Raw genomic sequence first — 16,988 nt, 5'->3', positions numbered from 1 at the left:
GCGGGACACTGACGACCGTCGGAGGGATGGGGAAACGTCCCCAAAAACCGGGACGTTCCCACATTTAGTGGGACAGTTGGGAGGTATATCTTAGGGCCAGCAGTCCTTGTGCCTTCCTAGAATGCCTTTTCATGGTGTCATGGGCAGATTGGGAAGTGGTCCTGGAAACATAAAAAAATAAATAAAAGTTTAAACCTTACATAACCACATTGCCAAATTGACACCATCTACCCCCTTATACACCCACACCACCCCCCTACACCCTATCACACCAAAACTACCAGTCTGTCACCCTGTACCCTCTCTCGGCCACCAAATAACTTATCATTGTAAAAAAGAAGAGACCTTTTCGTATGAAGGTATTTGACTCATAAGGCTCAGTAGTCACCAAAAACTTAATTTATGAGTATTTACATATATTCTGTTCATCCTTGCCCCTCCCCTACATAAGCACGCTTACATGTGCATAGTTATACCACGGAGGCTCTACACCAGGGGTAGCCAACTCCAGTCCTCAAGAGCTACCAACAGTTTACGTTTTCCAGCTCACCTCACAGGTGCACTCATTATTGACTGACACATTTTAAAATATTTAATTAAATACTTTACTTGTGATTCTGTGAGGAGATCTGGAAAACGTTAACTGTAAATATATCTCGAGGATTGGAGTTGGCTACACCTGCTCTACACTAATAGGTCATATCAATATTACTTCTGTACAATTTATGTACTCACCCATACACCCTTTTATTGTTTAATGTGCTGCATGCTATATATTTGCTACTGAATTTTCTATGTGATTCAATATTTCTATTTATATAGTTTGCTCTTATATCGTTTTTTTACCTTGTTATTAGACACCGATCACCTGACATCTCCAGAGAATATAACAATGCGAGAAGTGGAACCAGTTCTTCTGCAATCAGTAGAGGTGACACTGGCTACACTAGAGCAGTAGTTGTCGGGGAGTGCGGGGTGGTGGGGGATGGAAGAAGGGAGTGAGATATAGGAGAAAGGGGAGGGGGGGGGTGGCAGTCAGAGAGGACAGGGGGAGACAGAGTTTGGGGGAAGAGGGGATGATGAAGAGGCTAGAAAGGGGAGAAAAGAGAAAGGGGGAAAAAAAACTGCAGCACCAGAAACAATAGGTAGCAACCCAACAAGTATATATTAATATAATTATATAAACACACACACGTTAATTCTCCCTAAGATGCCCTTACTCTTCTTATTTTTTTCCCAAGTGTATATTGTTACTTATTTACACATTTGGTGCAGGTAGGGATCTGTCTTATGCTGGGCACACACCTACAGATTTATCTGTCCAATCCAGGGGTGGTCAATTATTTCAGCTGGGGGGGCCATTTAAAACTTCCAGCAGATATTCAAGGGCCGCACTCCAGAAATAGCAGGTGTGGTCACTCAAAAGGGTGTGTGTTTTTGAATGTATTGCAGCACACCATAAACCCCTTTTACACATCATGCAACACAATAGTAGGCCCCCGTATACTTGTAATATGTAGGCCCCCTTACATATTATGCTGCACAGATTAGGTGCCACAGTGCCCGGAGCAAGGGCATGTTTCGCGCCCCCCCAATTTGTAGTAGGTGAGGCTCCTGCGCAGTGAAAAGTGGGCACGGACCAACATTATACCACACAACGTAACGCCCATTGCACATTAGTGAACTTTGTAATTCCAATTACACATAAGCCCACGACATACCATATAACACTCCGCAATGCCCATTGCATACTATATAACACACCATAATGCCCATTACACATTTGACACATAAGTGCCACTTACCTACATGCTCAATGCCAGGGGCTTCATGCTCGATGCCAAGGGGGACTGTATTTGCTCATTGCCAAGGGGGACAGAACTGTGCTGCGGCCTGCTCCCGGCCGCTATTTTCAATTCAATGCACAGTGGTGTGCAGCAGGGAGGGAGGGTGGGAGCGGTAGTATGCAGCAGGGTAGGTGGGTGCAGTAGTGTGCAGCAGGGTGGGTACGTGCAGTAGTGTGCAGCAGGGTGGGAGTACACCTGACCTAACTTAGCCAGCCGCCGGTTAGCCGCTCACCCCCCCCCGCTCCTGTGCTGCGTGCATCCTGAGTCCCCCCCTGCCTGTGCTGCGTCCTGATCCACCTCCCCCTGCCTGTGCTGCGTGCATCCTGAGTCCCCCCCTGCCTGTGCTGCGTCCTGATCTCCCTCCCCCTGCCTGTGGCTGTGCCCCTTCTCCCCCCGGGAGAGAGACGTGCTGCTGCTATATAAAATTCATATCTCCCGCTGGACCGCTAGCCAATGGGCGCTTGCGGTCCAGCAGCCAATCAATTGGTGGCTGCTGGACCACGAGCACCTTTTGGCTAGCGGTCCAGCGGGAGATATGAATGAATTTTACATAGCAGCACGGACGTCTCTCCCAGACAGGGGAGCAGGGGAGCGGGCGAGCTGGCGGTGCCGGCGCCAGGAGCGTGTGCTCCGCCAGCTTCGGGCTCGCTACGCCTCTGGTGCCTCGACATTGGTTCTCTTAGAGACCATTGATCTCTATAACTTCATCCTCCACTAGGGGGCACATAAAATGATAGCTCATGTTAAACCAGGCATGTCCAAAGTCCGGCCCGGGGGCCAATTGTGGCCCGTGCCATCATTTCAAGTGCCCCGCAGCCTCCAGCCAGAAGCGGGTGGAGCATCAGATGCACAGCACAGTACACTAAAGGTGGGGTCCCGGCGAGCGTGCCTTGACCTTGCTGTCTGCAGCACTGAGGAGGTGCCGGCCACCACAGTGAGATGTGCTTGGCTGCTTTGAAGGAGGGGGGTTTGTGGCGAACCCCTGGCATTCAGAGAAGGGGGGGCAAGCTACGGGACAGAGTGAATGGGTGCAAAGTGGGGAACATACAGTGAATGGGGGGCATACAGTGAAGGATGGGCAGGCTGGGGGACATACAGAGAAGGATGGTCAGGCAGGGGAATATAATGTGAAGGGGGCAGAATGGAGGACATACAGCGAATGGGGGCAGGCATGGGGAATATACAGTGAATGGGGGCACGCTGGGGGACCATTCTGATGTGATTAAGGATTCAAAGAATGTCAGGCTGAATGGTTGGCCCCCACACCAAATCTGGCCCTCGTCGCAAAAAGTTTGGACACCCCTGTGTTAAACGTACCATAAGCAAAGCGTCCTTATCAATGTCCCCTTGCCTTGCAGTTTGGTCAGGATCTCCCAGAAGTAAGTGCACTGGATTTGGAATTACTTGTGTCAGACCTTCCTCAATTACCTGATGCTGAAATTTTAGCGGAGCCACGTACAAGACGAGAACACCGAAGAGACACAATTGGAGAGCCAAAAAAACCCAAAGAGAAAAGAAAAACAGAGAGCCCAGAAAAGAATGGTAAGAATAGCAGATGTGTTTAGCAACATGGTTTTAGTTAAAATCCACAATGTTCTAAAAAGCCATCCGTTTCCTCTGCCACTATGCCACTACTTACTGTCCCAGGGCCCTTGCCACCATCCTGACATCCACAGGTTGGCACTGACGGGATGGCTGTTGACCATTTCTGCTCACACATTCATCAAATTCTATAATTTTGACAACTTCACCTCGGCTGATGTGGCCTTTGGAATAGGTGTCCTTAGTGCAGCTCAGGAGTGTTCCCATCCATAAGGGACACAGCTTTAAGACATCCCACAGTTCACAGCATCCCCCGCAGGCTGTGAGAATAAAAGGGGTTTTTCAGTTCTTACCTGTAAAATTATTTTTTTTCTTAGGCCAAGGTGGATGCTGAGCGCCTGCCCCTGCACTCCAGTTCAGCAGTTAGGTTTTATGTTGGCAGTTGTTTATCTGCCCTTTCTTGTGTGTTCTGTTGAATGGTTCTTTTCTCCTATCCCTATTCCTCAGCTTGTTAAGTTAAAACTGGTCTCTGTCTGAGGACAGGAAGGGGTATAAGGGGGAGGAGCTACGGGCTGCACTTCCTAAACAAAGTTGTTCTCCTTGGTGCCCAGTCCTGGAATACCCACAATTACCAGCATCAATCTTGGTCTACAAACATAAAATAAAAAATACCCTTATCATTCATCTTGTAAGTATAAGGAGAAAAAAAAAAAAAAAAAAAGTCGGTCATGAGAACTGCACAGAATATTCACTTTTGGAAGGATGCAAACAAAAATTATAATATTTTCCAGCTATTTAGTTGGATAAATATGATCACAACTTTATGTAACACCTACACAATAGATATATTATAGATGCAGCATAGAATAAGCCAAAAACACAGCAGACAAAATAACGGACCTGAACACAAAACGGACCTAATAAAGCTTGCAATCTAGTGGCCACAGAGGGGAACTTTGACAATAGAAGTGAGTGCAGATAGTAGATTTGGAGAAACAGTTAGCATGTACAATGTAAATAGTACAGGTTACAGTAGTAAAGAGAGAATACTTAAAGAATTTAAAGTTTGGATTGAGTCCGATTAGGCATGGCAGGAAAATCCATAGGTTGACAGTGGCACAGGAGAAGTTATTTTAAGGAGTAGGAGTTGTGGTGCAGGTCAGAGAAAGATCTACTGTACGTGGGTGTTAAGCAGTGTTAGGGCTTTTTAGGTGAGGCTGGGCAATTTTAAATGTATGCTGTAGGTAGGATATGGAGAGCCAGTGCACCTGATGTTCTCCTTGATGATAAAAACATTTCAGGCTTACAGAGTGAGCAGAGCCGTAATTAGATATTTTGGTGTCCTTTGCCATTGGTGCTCCCCTCCTCCCAAGAACATGACCCAGAAAAAGTCCTGGTCTCCTAGGGAAGGCCTTGGAAACACAGTAGTACCCCCCAATTCAAATTACACAACCCAGTGATGTCCACTATTCACACTACACCGTTATGTAATAGACACTAGCTTATTCACATTACACTACACCTTAGGCATTTCTATAATGCGTGCAATTCGAGCGGTGCATAGGGTAGACATTGCACCCATGTTTTAATGCTTACCTTTCTGGAGTCCCCCATCTGACGCTTTATTCACGGCAAAAATTGCATACAAAATTGGTGCCACACATGTTTTCCAGAGGCCTGTGCACGTGCAGTAGACAGAGTCAATGTAAGGATTCTAGGAGTATCCCCGGTACCCTAACTCCGTTACCTCTGACTGGAGTCGACGGACGTGTGCGGTGCTAGGCTTCACCTGGGTCCGTCTCGGCTGAAGTGCGAATTAGGTCCGCCCCACTCCGCTACAGGCAGGTCTTAGGAAATGACAACACGCCCGCCGAGACCAGGAGAGAGCAAGGGGAATAGCTAACTAAATCCCTATACCGGGGAACTCCCAAAACCCCAAAAGAAGTATGGGCTGAGCAGGTGACTCTAACTGGCAATAGAGCACGTGTGCTATAAGCCCATGCAATGGCAACAATGCTACTGAGATGTAATATAAGGAAATGGCAACAATGCTAATGAGATGTTATATAATACAATGGGCAACAATGCCCAGAAGAAGAACACGTAAAATGGCAACAATGCTAATAGGATGTAATATAAGAAAATGACTCTAATGCCCAGTGACACCGTGTGTCACAACTGCGTAAGGAGAGAGACAGGGTAACCCCTGACTTATCTGAGATGATGATGGAGTCCCAGACAATCACTTGCAGAACTCTTGGGCAGATGAGTGAACAGCAGGGCAGAAGTAGAATTCCAGACACAGCAAGACCAGACCAGGCAGGACAGAACAAGCGTGGATCAAAAGGAAGGATTTCCACCAGGAACCAGGACCAGGAACACACTCTGACATGGGCTGACAGAACGCTATAACCGGCGTCTGTTTGTGAGAGACGCCGGCTTATATTTAAAATTTGCTGCCCCTTGCGTGACGTCACGTGCGGTCCGTCCTGCAGAGTCTTCCCCCTGCAGAGACGGCCGCGGCGGAAGTTCGGGGCGTTGCCTAGCAACGTCCCCGAAGCTCTCCAGTGACACGTCCAGAGAAGATGGCCACCGTCCTAGCAGCGCAGACGCTGCTGATGGAATAGGACGGCGGCGGTGCCTGAGACGGCGCCTAACAGTACCCCCCCCCCCCCCTTGAGGAGGGGTCAAGGGACCCCCAAGTCTGGGTTTATGGGGAAATTCCTCAAAAAATCTCTTCTTGAGGGTAGGAGCGTGGAGCTCGTGATCCGGAATCCAGGATCTCTCCTCCGGGCCATATCCTTTCCAATGAACCAGAAATTTGAGCTGATTGCGAATCACCTTGGAATCAAGAATCTTTTCAATAAGGAATTCTTTGTGACCTTGGACAAGGATGGGTGCAGGTCCCTTGCGTCTGGGCTGAGATGCCTGCTTAAAAAGAGAACAATGGAAAGTATTGTGGATTTTCATTGCCCGGGGCAGTTGGAGCTTGAACGCCACCGGGTTGATTTGACTGATGATTCTAAAAGGACCAATAAAGCGGGGTCCCAGTTTCTGAGAGGCCTGGCGAATCTTGATGTTCCGGGTCGAAAGAAAAACCCAGTCTCCCACTCTAAAAGAACAAGGCATTCTGTTGCGGTCAGAGAACCGTTTGGCAGAAGCCGAAGAAGCAAGAAGAGCCTTATGAACTTTGCTCCAAATAAGCCTCCTTTGAGATAACCAAGAACCACCCCCGGAAGCTCCGGAATAAAAAGAATTGGCTCTGGGGTGTTGACCAGAGACACAGAAAAAAGGAGACATCCTCGAAGCAGAATGCCATGCATTATTATATGCAAACTCTGCGAAAGGCAGATGCTCTGACCAATTGTTCTGACACTTGGAAGCATAACATCTCAAAAATTGTTCAAGACTTTGATTGATTCTTTCAGTCTGTCCATTCGACTGGGGATGATACCCGGAGGATGGACTGAGACTGATGCCTAAAGCTGCACAGAGGAACCTCCAAAACTTGGCGACAAACTGCACCCCCCTGAGACAATGTCTGTGGGAAGACCATGAAGGCGAAATATATGCAGCAAAAATAATGCAGCTAATCTCTGAGCAGAAGGAAGACCGATCAGGGGAACAAAATGCGCCATCTTGCTGAAACGGTCCACGACCACCCAGATGGTATTATGACCAGAGGACGAGGGCAAATCCACAATAAAATCCATGGAGATATGGGTCCATGGTCTCTCCGGACAAGATAAAGGAAGGAGTTGACCCGTGGGAGGGGTGCGGAGGGACTTGTTCTTGGCACAAACCTCGCAAGACTTGACAAAAGATTCCACATCCCCCCTCATTGAAGGCCACCATACAGAACGAGAAATTAACTCCAATGTCTTGGTACAACCAGGATGACCTGCGGTCTTGGCCGTATGAAATTCAGCAAGAACCTTCCCTCGGAGTCTGGAGGGGACAAATAATCTCCCAGAAGGGGTGAGGTCAGGTGCCTCCTTTTGAGCCCGCAGGACTTTATCCAAAAGTGTTTGCGCAATACCAACGTAAATCCTAGAAGAAGGAATAATGGTCTCCAGCGCCGACTCCTTGTTTTGAAAACCCAAAAACCTCCTGGACAAGGCGTCCGCCTTGACGTTTCGGGAACCTGGCCTAAAGGTGATGCGAAAATTAAAACGAGCAAAGAATAACGCCCACCTTGCCTGACGGGCATTTAGTCTCTTGGCATCTTGAAGGTAAGAGAGGTTTTTATGATCAGTGAAAACAGTCACCTGATATTTAGCTCCCTCCAGCCAGTGCCGCCATTCCTCCAGAGCGCATTTTATGGCCAGAAGTTCCCTGTTCCCCACATCGTAATTCCGTTCAGCAGACGAGAACTTACGCGAATGGAAGGAACAAGGGTGTAATAGACCATCCTTAGAATCTACCTGCGACAACACAGCCCCTATGCCAATTTCGGAGGCATCTACCTCTAAAATAAATGGGCGATCAGGATCTGGATGACGTAAGATCCGGGCAGATACAAAGGCCTCTTTGAGAAGACGAAAAGAATTGTGGACTTCTGAGGACCAGAGAGCAGGATCTGCCCCCTTCTTGGTGAGTGCAACGATGGGTGCGACTATATCAGAGAACGCGGGAATGAACCTGCGGTAGTAGTTCGCAAACCCCAAAAACCTCTGGACTGCTTTAAGAGTAGTGGGCTGCACCCAATCCAAGATAGCCTGAACCTTAACAGGATCCATATAGAAGCCTTTAGGAGAAATAACATAGCCCAGGAAAGAAATACTCTGGACCTCGAACTCACACTTTTCGAGTTTCGCATACAGACAGTTTTCTCTGAGTTTCTGTAAAACCTTCTTAACGTGTACTCTATGTTGCTCCAAAGAAGAAGAAAAAATTAAAATATCGTCCAGATAAACGACCACAAAAATCCCCAAAAAATCCCGAAGGACGTCATTAATGAAGTCGTGAAAGACTGCAGGGGCATTGGCTAGCCCAAAAGGCATTACCAGGTATTCATAATGACCAGTATGGGTGTTAAAAGCGGTCTTCCACTCATCGCCCGCTTTGATTCTTATCAAATTATATGCCCCTCGGAGATCAATCTTAGAGAAAACTGTAGCAGAGCATAATTGATCAAACAAGACGGAAATTAAAGATAACGGGTAAGAGTTCTTTACCGAGATTAAATTAAGCTGTCTGTAATCAATACATGGATGTAAGGTACCGTCTTTTACCAACAAAGAAAACCCCCGCCCCCACAGGAGATTTTGAGGGACGAATAAAGCCTTTCTTTAAGTTGTCAGTAATATACTCCTCCATCGCCTTAGCTTCGGGTAAGGACAATGCATACAAGCGACCCTTGGGTAATTTAGCCCGAGGGAGGAGACTGATGGCACAGTCATAGGGGCGATGGGGAGATAAGATCTCTGCCTCTTTTTTTGAAAAGACATCTGAAAAAGAAACATACGGAGCAGAGGATTGGCGAGGCTAGAGACCCTGACAGGGAGGTGCAGGCAGGAGTCCGCGCATGTCTCACCCCACCGCAACAGCTCCCCCATCCGCCAATCAAAGTGAGGGTTATGTACCCTTAACCACGGTAACCCCAACACCACAGGAGCTAAGGGACTGTGAATAACAAGGAATTCAAGAGTCTCGGAATGGGTGGAGCCTATGCTTAGGTCTAAGGGCACAGTGCGATGTGAAATCAGACCCTTGGGAAGGAGACTGCCATCCAAGCCAAAAACAGATAACTCAGAAGAAAGAGGGACTAATGGAATGGCAAGATCCTGAACCAGACGAGAATCGATGAAATTCCCGGCTGCCCCACTATCCACAAAGGCCTGAGATTCCCACCGCTGAACCCCCAGACTCAAACAAATACATAACAGAAGAGAATTATTGGGAGATAAACGGGACTGGCCTAGAAGGATTCCTCCCCGAACCCCTAGGCCCTGGCGTTTCCCGGACGCTCTGGACATGTGCCCACCAGGTGTCCTTTACCCCCACAATACAAACATAAGCCCAGGGAGCGACGACGGGCCTTCTCCTGGTTCGATAGGCGAGATGCACCAATTTGCATTGGTTCTTCAGACCCACCTGCCAGATCACCTCCTGTCTCGGCCAGAGGATAGGAGGGTAATTCTCGCTCGGAGCGCCTCTCTCTGATGCGTCTATCAATGCGGACCACCAACTGCATCAATTCATCAAGAGAGGCTGCCGCCGGATATTGTACCAGGAAATCTTTTACCTGATCTGCTAGGCCAAGATGGAATTGGCTCCGCAGCGCAGGGTCATTCCAAGTGGTATCACCAGCGTAACGTCGGAATTCAGAGCAGTAGGCCTCTGCAGTACGGCGACCTTGTTTCAAGGCCCAAATGTGAGCCTCGGCGGAGGCTGCTTTATCAGGATCATCATAAAGCACCCCATAGCTGTGAAAAAGGCATCCACAGAACTGAGCTCAGGACTGTCTGCCCCTAAACCAAAGGCCCATGTTTGTGGATCCCCTTGAAGTAGGGAGACAACCAACCCGACTTTCTGAATCTCTGAGCCTGAGGAAACGGGCCGGAGACGGAAATAAAGTTTACAGCTCTCCCTAAAATTAAAAAACAACTTCCGGTCGCCTGAAAAACGATCAGGAAGATAAATTTTAGGTTCTTTGATGGGTTGAGCCCCAGCCGGGACTACTCTCCTAACCTCCTCCTGTGTCTCTACACGCAGGGACAACTCCACCATCTGCTGCGTGAGGAGACGAACCTGATCTGACAGTACTTGCGCTGGGCCCCCTGCAGAGGGATCCATGACGGATGAAAAAACACAAGACACCCGGGCACAACAACTGAGTACAAAGAGATCCTCCAGAACCGCTGGGGGATAATGTTTCTTTGGCCGGTTATAATGTAAGGATTCTAGGAGTATCCCCGGTACCCTAACTCCGTTACCTCTGACTGGAGTCGACGGACGTGTGCGGTGCTAGGCTTCACCTGGGCCCGTCTCGGCTGAAGGGCGAATTAGGTCCGCCCCACTCCGCTACAGGCAGGTCTTAGGAAATGACAACACGCCCGCCGAGACCAGGAGAGAGCAAGGGGAATAGCTAACTAAATCCCTATACCGGGGAACTCCCAAAACCCCAAAAGAAGTATGGGCTGAGCAGGTGACTCTAACTGGCAATAGAGCACGTGTGCTATAAGCCCATGCAATGGCAACAATGCTACTGAGATGTAATATAAGGAAATGGCAACAATGCTAATGAGATGTTATATAATACAATGGGCAACAATGCCCAGAAGAAGAACACGTAAAATGGCAACAATGCTAATAGGATGTAATATAAGAAAATGACTCTAATGCCCAGTGACACCGTGTGTCACAACTGCGTAAGGAGAGAGACAGGGTAACCCCTGACTTATCTGAGATGATGATGGAGTCCCAGACAATCACTTGCAGAACTCTTGGGCAGATGAGTGAACAGCAGGGCAGAAGTAGAATTCCAGACACAGCAAGACCAGACCAGGCAGGACAGAACAAGCGTGGATCAAAAGGAAGGATTTCCACCAGGAACCAGGACCAAGAACACACTCTGACATGGGCTGACAGAACGCTATAACCGGCGTCTGTTTGTGAGAGACGCCGGCTTATATTTAAAATTTGCTGCCCCTTGCGTGACGTCACGTGCGGTCCGTCCTGCAGAGTCTTCCCCCTGCAGAGACGGCCGCGGCGGAAGTTCGGGGCGTTGCCTAGCAACGTCCCCGAAGCTCTCCAGTGACGCGTCCAGAGAAGATGGCCGCTGTCCTAGCAGCGCAGACGCTGCTGATGGAATAGGACGGCGGCGGTGCCTGAGACGGCGCCTAACAGTCTATTGGACCGTGGAGAAGAGGGGGCCCACCTTGAGCCTGCACATGGGCCCCCTTATCTGTTAAAATGGCTCAGCACTACACAGTGGTACTTTTCATACACCTTATGCCACTTACAGTATATGAGATATGCCATACAGGAGAGTCCCTTATACAGGTTGCACCAAAAATCTGAGCCCCTTATTCACTTTTTATACACAGTAGCACCTCTTATGCACTTTACATCTCATACTAGAGCCCCTTATACATGTTATTCCACACACTAAAGCCCCTTACACATGTTATGCCTACTCAGTAGTATCTCTTATACACATTATGCCCACACAGTAGTAGTTCCCCTTACACAATTTATGCTCCCACAGTAGTGCACAAATAGAAAGGATATAAGTACGACTTGCTTATTGTAACAATCCCTAACTATGCACTGTAGGTGAAGCACTTGTAGCATAAACCAAATTGTGTAACTAAACATTCATAACAGTACCCCACACACACACACACACACACACACAGTTACGGATGCCGCCTGGGAGCTGGGTGTAACTACCGGAGATCAGGCGTGAGCCCGTGACCGCTGTTTAGGACAGCCACGGCGAACCCTACACTCTCTCTGTTGAGCACCTCAGGCAGATGACAAACCCCTGCGAATGCTAGTCTTCCCCTGTTGCCGCCGCATCCGAAGGAGCGAGTTATGCCCGCTCCAACCCCGATGCAGCTAGGTCTATGAGGGGACAAAGAGCTTGCAATCATCAGAGGTTGGCTCAAGAGGAATGACTAGCTAATGGGCCTATGCTGTTAATGACCCCTATCTGCCAGCACCAGGCCAAGGACGGGAATGCGACCCAGTCGCAGACACAAGAGAGCTGAGGGGAATTTCCACAGAAAAGTAACAAGGGCTGGAAGTGAATCCCCCAAACCAATAACCAGAACAGGAACACCTTGCCTACCCCAAAGGACTAATGAAGGGTAAAGAGAACAGAAATAAAGAACTGGTAACCACCAGAGAGGGAGACAGGCTGGACCCACGGAGGGGTGGAGGCCTGTGCCCTCAAATAAAACAAACAGGCTAGTAGCCAAAAAGATGGTAACACTGGCCGGCTGGCTGCCGGCAAATAAAGGTAAGCACCAGGCTCCACTGGAGCACTTACGTGACCTGCTACAGATGATGGAACCTGAGCTGTCAGCAGGGTCACGAAGGGACCAAGAGGCACAGACCTGGAACAGAGTCTGGGAGCTGATAACCAGGGCAGGCAGCAGGACCGCTGGAGAACCTTAGCAAGAGACTCCAAAGAACTGAAAACCACCGGGGACCAGAAACAGCTTGGCAGAGCTGCAAACGTAATGGGACCCAGAATGAGATGAAGGAACTGGGAGCTGAGCTGCAGAGGATATATCCTGAGATCCAAACAGCAGACCGGAACAAGGAACCAGGTAGCGAAGCTGAGAGCTAACAGAGAGTTCCCTGCACAGGAAGCAGGCACTAAACATTGGTTAACAGGGAGCTATCACTGGCAGAGTATTGCAGGAGAGCCTGCCCTATAAAGGGCTCAGGTGATTAATTACACCTGAAGATCCAGGGAGCTCCCAGGCTTGTGCTTAACTAGCTAATTACCTCACAGCCTTGTGAATAATTGCTCACAGAATATTGAGCTGATGTGGCACAGACCTGCCACTGGAGGCCAACAGTGAGTCAAATGCTGAACACAAAACCAAGGCAGACTGAATCATAAATCCAGATTACACACACACACACACACACACACACACACACACACACACACGTGTCACTGTGTCTCATAGCACTCATTTTCATTAGATTGTACTCAATTCTGCCTGACACTAATCAATTCTATTTTTTAATGTACCTTTTAATGAGATTCTGAGGGTTATTCAAACCTAATCGCTGGGCTGCTAATTAAGAGTGATACCCCGCCCTATGCAAGCCTGTGAATTGATATGCAATGCTTGCAAATGGTTCATGAAAATATTGCAGCCCTGCAATTAGCAATAAATCCGTATGCAAGACGCTCACCAACAAGTGTTTTTTTCAGTGTGTGCAGTGTGTGGATAGCACAGGACTTACTCAGCAGGTGCGATGAAAACAGGCAGATCAGTGCCGGATGTGATGTCACAAGACTTCCCCCCAAAAAATGCCTGGGCATGCCTGCATTTTCCCTGTCACTCCCTGAAAACTGCCAGTTACCACCCCCAAACGCTGGCTTCATATTTATTTATTAACAGTTTCTTATATAGCGCATACATATTCCGCAGCACTTCACAGAGTATAGTTGAACATTCACATCAGTCCCTGCCCCAGTGGAGCTTACAATCTACAGTATATTCCCTACCGCATGTACACGCACACACAGACATTATAGGGTTAATTTGTTGGGAGCCAATTAGCCTACCAGTATATTTTTGGATTGTGGAAGTAAACCAGCATACCCGGAGGAAACCCACGCAAGTACTAGGAGAGTTAGTGTCATGGTGGGAATAGAACCCATGACCTCAGTGCTGTGAAGCAGTAATGCTAACCATTACACAATCCGTACTTGCATATGGCAAATGATTAACTCCTTACCGACGCAGCATGTTTTTGCCTTCCTGACAGAGGCCTTTTTTTCAAATCTGACAGGTATCACTTAAGTGGGGATAACTTTTTTTTGCTTTTACTTATCCCAGTGATTTTGAGATTGTTTTCCCGTGACACATTGTACTTTAAGTTAGTGATAAATTTTGGTCGATACAGTTTTTTTTTTTTGTGAAAAATACCAAAATGTCGTAAAAAAAATGAACATTTTGCAATTTGCAAAATGTTACATTTTCTGCTTGTGAGACAAATAATCATACCACTCAAAATAGTTAATAACTAACAAAGACCATATCTAAACTTTATTATTACATCATTATTTCAACTTTCTTTTATTTTTTTTGGACGCTAGGGGGCAGCAGAGTCTAAATTTTACACATAACACAGTAAACGCTGCTTTTGGCTGTTCACGTTTGAACAGCCAATCGCAGCGATCGCCCATGGCGGGGGGCATCGCTGCCCCCCCTGGGCAATGAGGGAAGATGTCTGCTGTCAGGGACAGCAGACATCGTCCCTCTGTCACCGCGTCTCTAGACGCGGTGACAGTTACAAGTCATGACGTACATTTATGCCATGTGTCGGGAAGTACATCCCGACCATGACGTAAATGTACGTCAAATGTCGGGAAGGGGTTAATAAAAAGTGGCAGGCTTTTATTGCAGGATGGCCCCCCACATTCCATGTGTTTTATTATATTCCTGAGGGGGCCTATGTATATTTTTGTGTGAATCATGTAAGTAAGTAAGTTTTATTTATATAGTGCACTTTCTCCAACAGGACTCAAGGCGCTTTACAGACATTACAAATAATTCACATACTGTAATACAAAGGGTTATCAGTACGAGCAACAATGGCAGTACAGATATACATCACACATACAGATATGCACTAGACGCATTCTAATGAGGGACACGGACATGGGGAACAAATAATTACTGAGCTGTGCAGTACCACGGCAGCCATTCAGCGGCGCCACATGGTGATTGCACCAGCCAGATGGGTAGCCAGTAACAGTACAGGCATATATATATATTAGATGTACTCTAATGGGGGACACGGATATGGGAACATATAATTACTGAGCTGTGCAGCACCCAGGCAGCCATTCAGCAGCGCCACATGGTGATTGCACCAGCCAGATATAGGTAGACAAGTATAACAGTACAGATATAGGACACAATGTACTCTATTGAGCGACACGGGCATGGGGAACATATATTTACCGAGCTGTACAGTTTGTACAGATTACCTTGTGTCAGTGTTTCATTATTACCTGTACTCCGCAAATTTCACGCACTAACTAAATGACAATTGGGTAATGAGGGTTTATTCCACCAAGGGAAGCCAAAATCTGTATCCGCTTACCAAATAATTAGGCTTTGATGGCCCCTGCCTCCGCCCGTCTGGCATGGACACCGGTGTAACACCTGCCACACTGGATATTGCCATGTTGCCATACAAATCACCCTGTTGAACTGGAGACAACTTGAGCCCCCACTGCCTACACTGCAGGTGGTGTTCCTTTACTGATGGTTGCTTTCTTATCTGCCCCCGATGTGACTTGCTGCTACTACCCTACTGTGTACTGGAGCGTGGCTGAGGTTACTCAGTATTGGGGATAATGGGAGCGGCAATGAGGGCATCTCTGACACTGATTCAAGTAAATTAAAACTATGAAGAAGTTGCTTAATAGTAGCCTTGTGCAAACAGTGCCCATCCCAATAGGCACCAAACTGAAACTGGATGCCTGTGGCTGGGAGCAAGTATAGGGGAGAGGAAGCCTGGGCTGCTGGGAGAGAAGTCTTAACAGTTTGGTGCCAAGATTCAGCTCAACAGCCTATACCCAGTGTTATCCCTGAGTTCCGTATGGCTAAAGGAGAAGCAGGGGGGTTTATATACTAAGATGGGATGTTGCTAGGGTCAACCAATCAGATTCTATATATTAACTTCTAAAAGGTGCTAAAGATTAAGTAGATTCCCATCTTGAATAGAACTATCAACTTAGTAAATAAACCCCAGGGTGTGCAGTGCGGTAGTGGTGCATATGCAGTTTACTGATAATCGCTTAGTTGTGAAAACATCGGCATAATGTACAATTATGAATCAGCACTGCAACCATAAATGTACAGTACAGCTGTATGGAAGTTCCCCAGGGAGCTGATTAAAGAGTTGTCAACATTGTAACTTAATATCATTATTGTGCTGCAAGAATTCGCACAATTCAGCACTATCTGGCTTTTGGCTTTAGGTAATGGAAAATATCCCCTAGTGTTGAAATTGTCAGAGTACAATGTTATGTAACATATAGTGTTCTGAGAAAAAAAATCCATCCTACATAAAAATAACAGATTATATAATATTATTGGAGACTACTTGTATGATTTTTTTTTTTTTTTATGAAATGTAAGTGTGTAACATTTAGTATTTTCACAGAAGATGACAAACGCAGGAGAGGAGAAGCCATAACCGACATACAGTTGCCAGGGTAAAATAAAGCTATTATAAATATATAAAAACGCTCATATATGGTGCAGTGAAGGATGACCTTGGCCTTGTTTAAATCTGCTTATGTCCCTAAACTTTCGCCAAAACAAAGATCATAATGGTAGGATTGTGAAAGAGCAGAAATGAGTGCAGGCCAAGGAGAGGGTGGAGTGATGGGTTACCTTTGCAGCAGTGGCGGAACTTGTGGGTGGTGAGCTCAGGTGCAAAATTAAATTTGGGCCCCACTCCTCCACCCCTACCAAAGTTCACAATATGCAACATGGCAATGGGTGATATGGAGAGGCAGAAGCATACCTCCCAACTTCTGATTAAACGAAATAGGGACACTCGCGCGGCGAAGCCGCCTGCGAGCGTCCGAAAAGGGGGCGGGGCGTATGCAAATGAGGGCGCAGCTTATGCTAGTTAGCCGCAACCTCATTTTCATACGAGAATAGATGCTGTGCGCATGCGCACAGCGTCTATTCTATTAGATTGGGGGGTCTCCCAACTGCCACCCCCCGCAGCGGGACAATGCCTGCCGCGGGTGGGACAGCGGGGCAGGACCCGAAATCGGGACTGTCCCGCTGTAATCGTGACAGTTGGGAGGTATGCAGAAGGTGAGAGGAAGAGGCAGGGGGAGGCAGAGTGTGACAGGGAAAAACAGTGGGTGACAGG

General features: G+C 47.5%; 1 protein-coding gene across 3 annotated transcripts in view; it reads left to right on the top strand.

Annotated features, from left to right (window-relative positions):
* The window catches only part of REC8 (REC8 meiotic recombination protein), a 78,286-nt gene that overhangs the window by 26,062 nt on the left and 35,236 nt on the right, over positions 1-16,988 (top strand). For 2 of the 3 annotated variants that reach the window (XM_083188050.1, XM_083188042.1), the window contains 3 exons: positions 858-931; positions 3,206-3,389; positions 16,263-16,314. In XM_083188050.1, the coding sequence (XP_083044176.1) occupies positions 858-931; positions 3,206-3,389; positions 16,263-16,314 (310 nt within the window). The remainder of the gene's footprint in view (positions 1-857; positions 932-3,205; positions 3,390-16,262; positions 16,315-16,988) is intronic. The other variant, XM_083188058.1, reaches the window with a different exon arrangement.

This window comes from Crinia signifera, chromosome 1, assembly GCF_055691185.1.
Source record: "Crinia signifera chromosome 1, ASM5569118v1, whole genome shotgun sequence".
Classification (NCBI taxonomy): Eukaryota; Metazoa; Chordata; class Amphibia; order Anura; family Myobatrachidae; genus Crinia; species Crinia signifera.
This window is presented reverse-complemented; position numbering and strand designations above follow the sequence as displayed.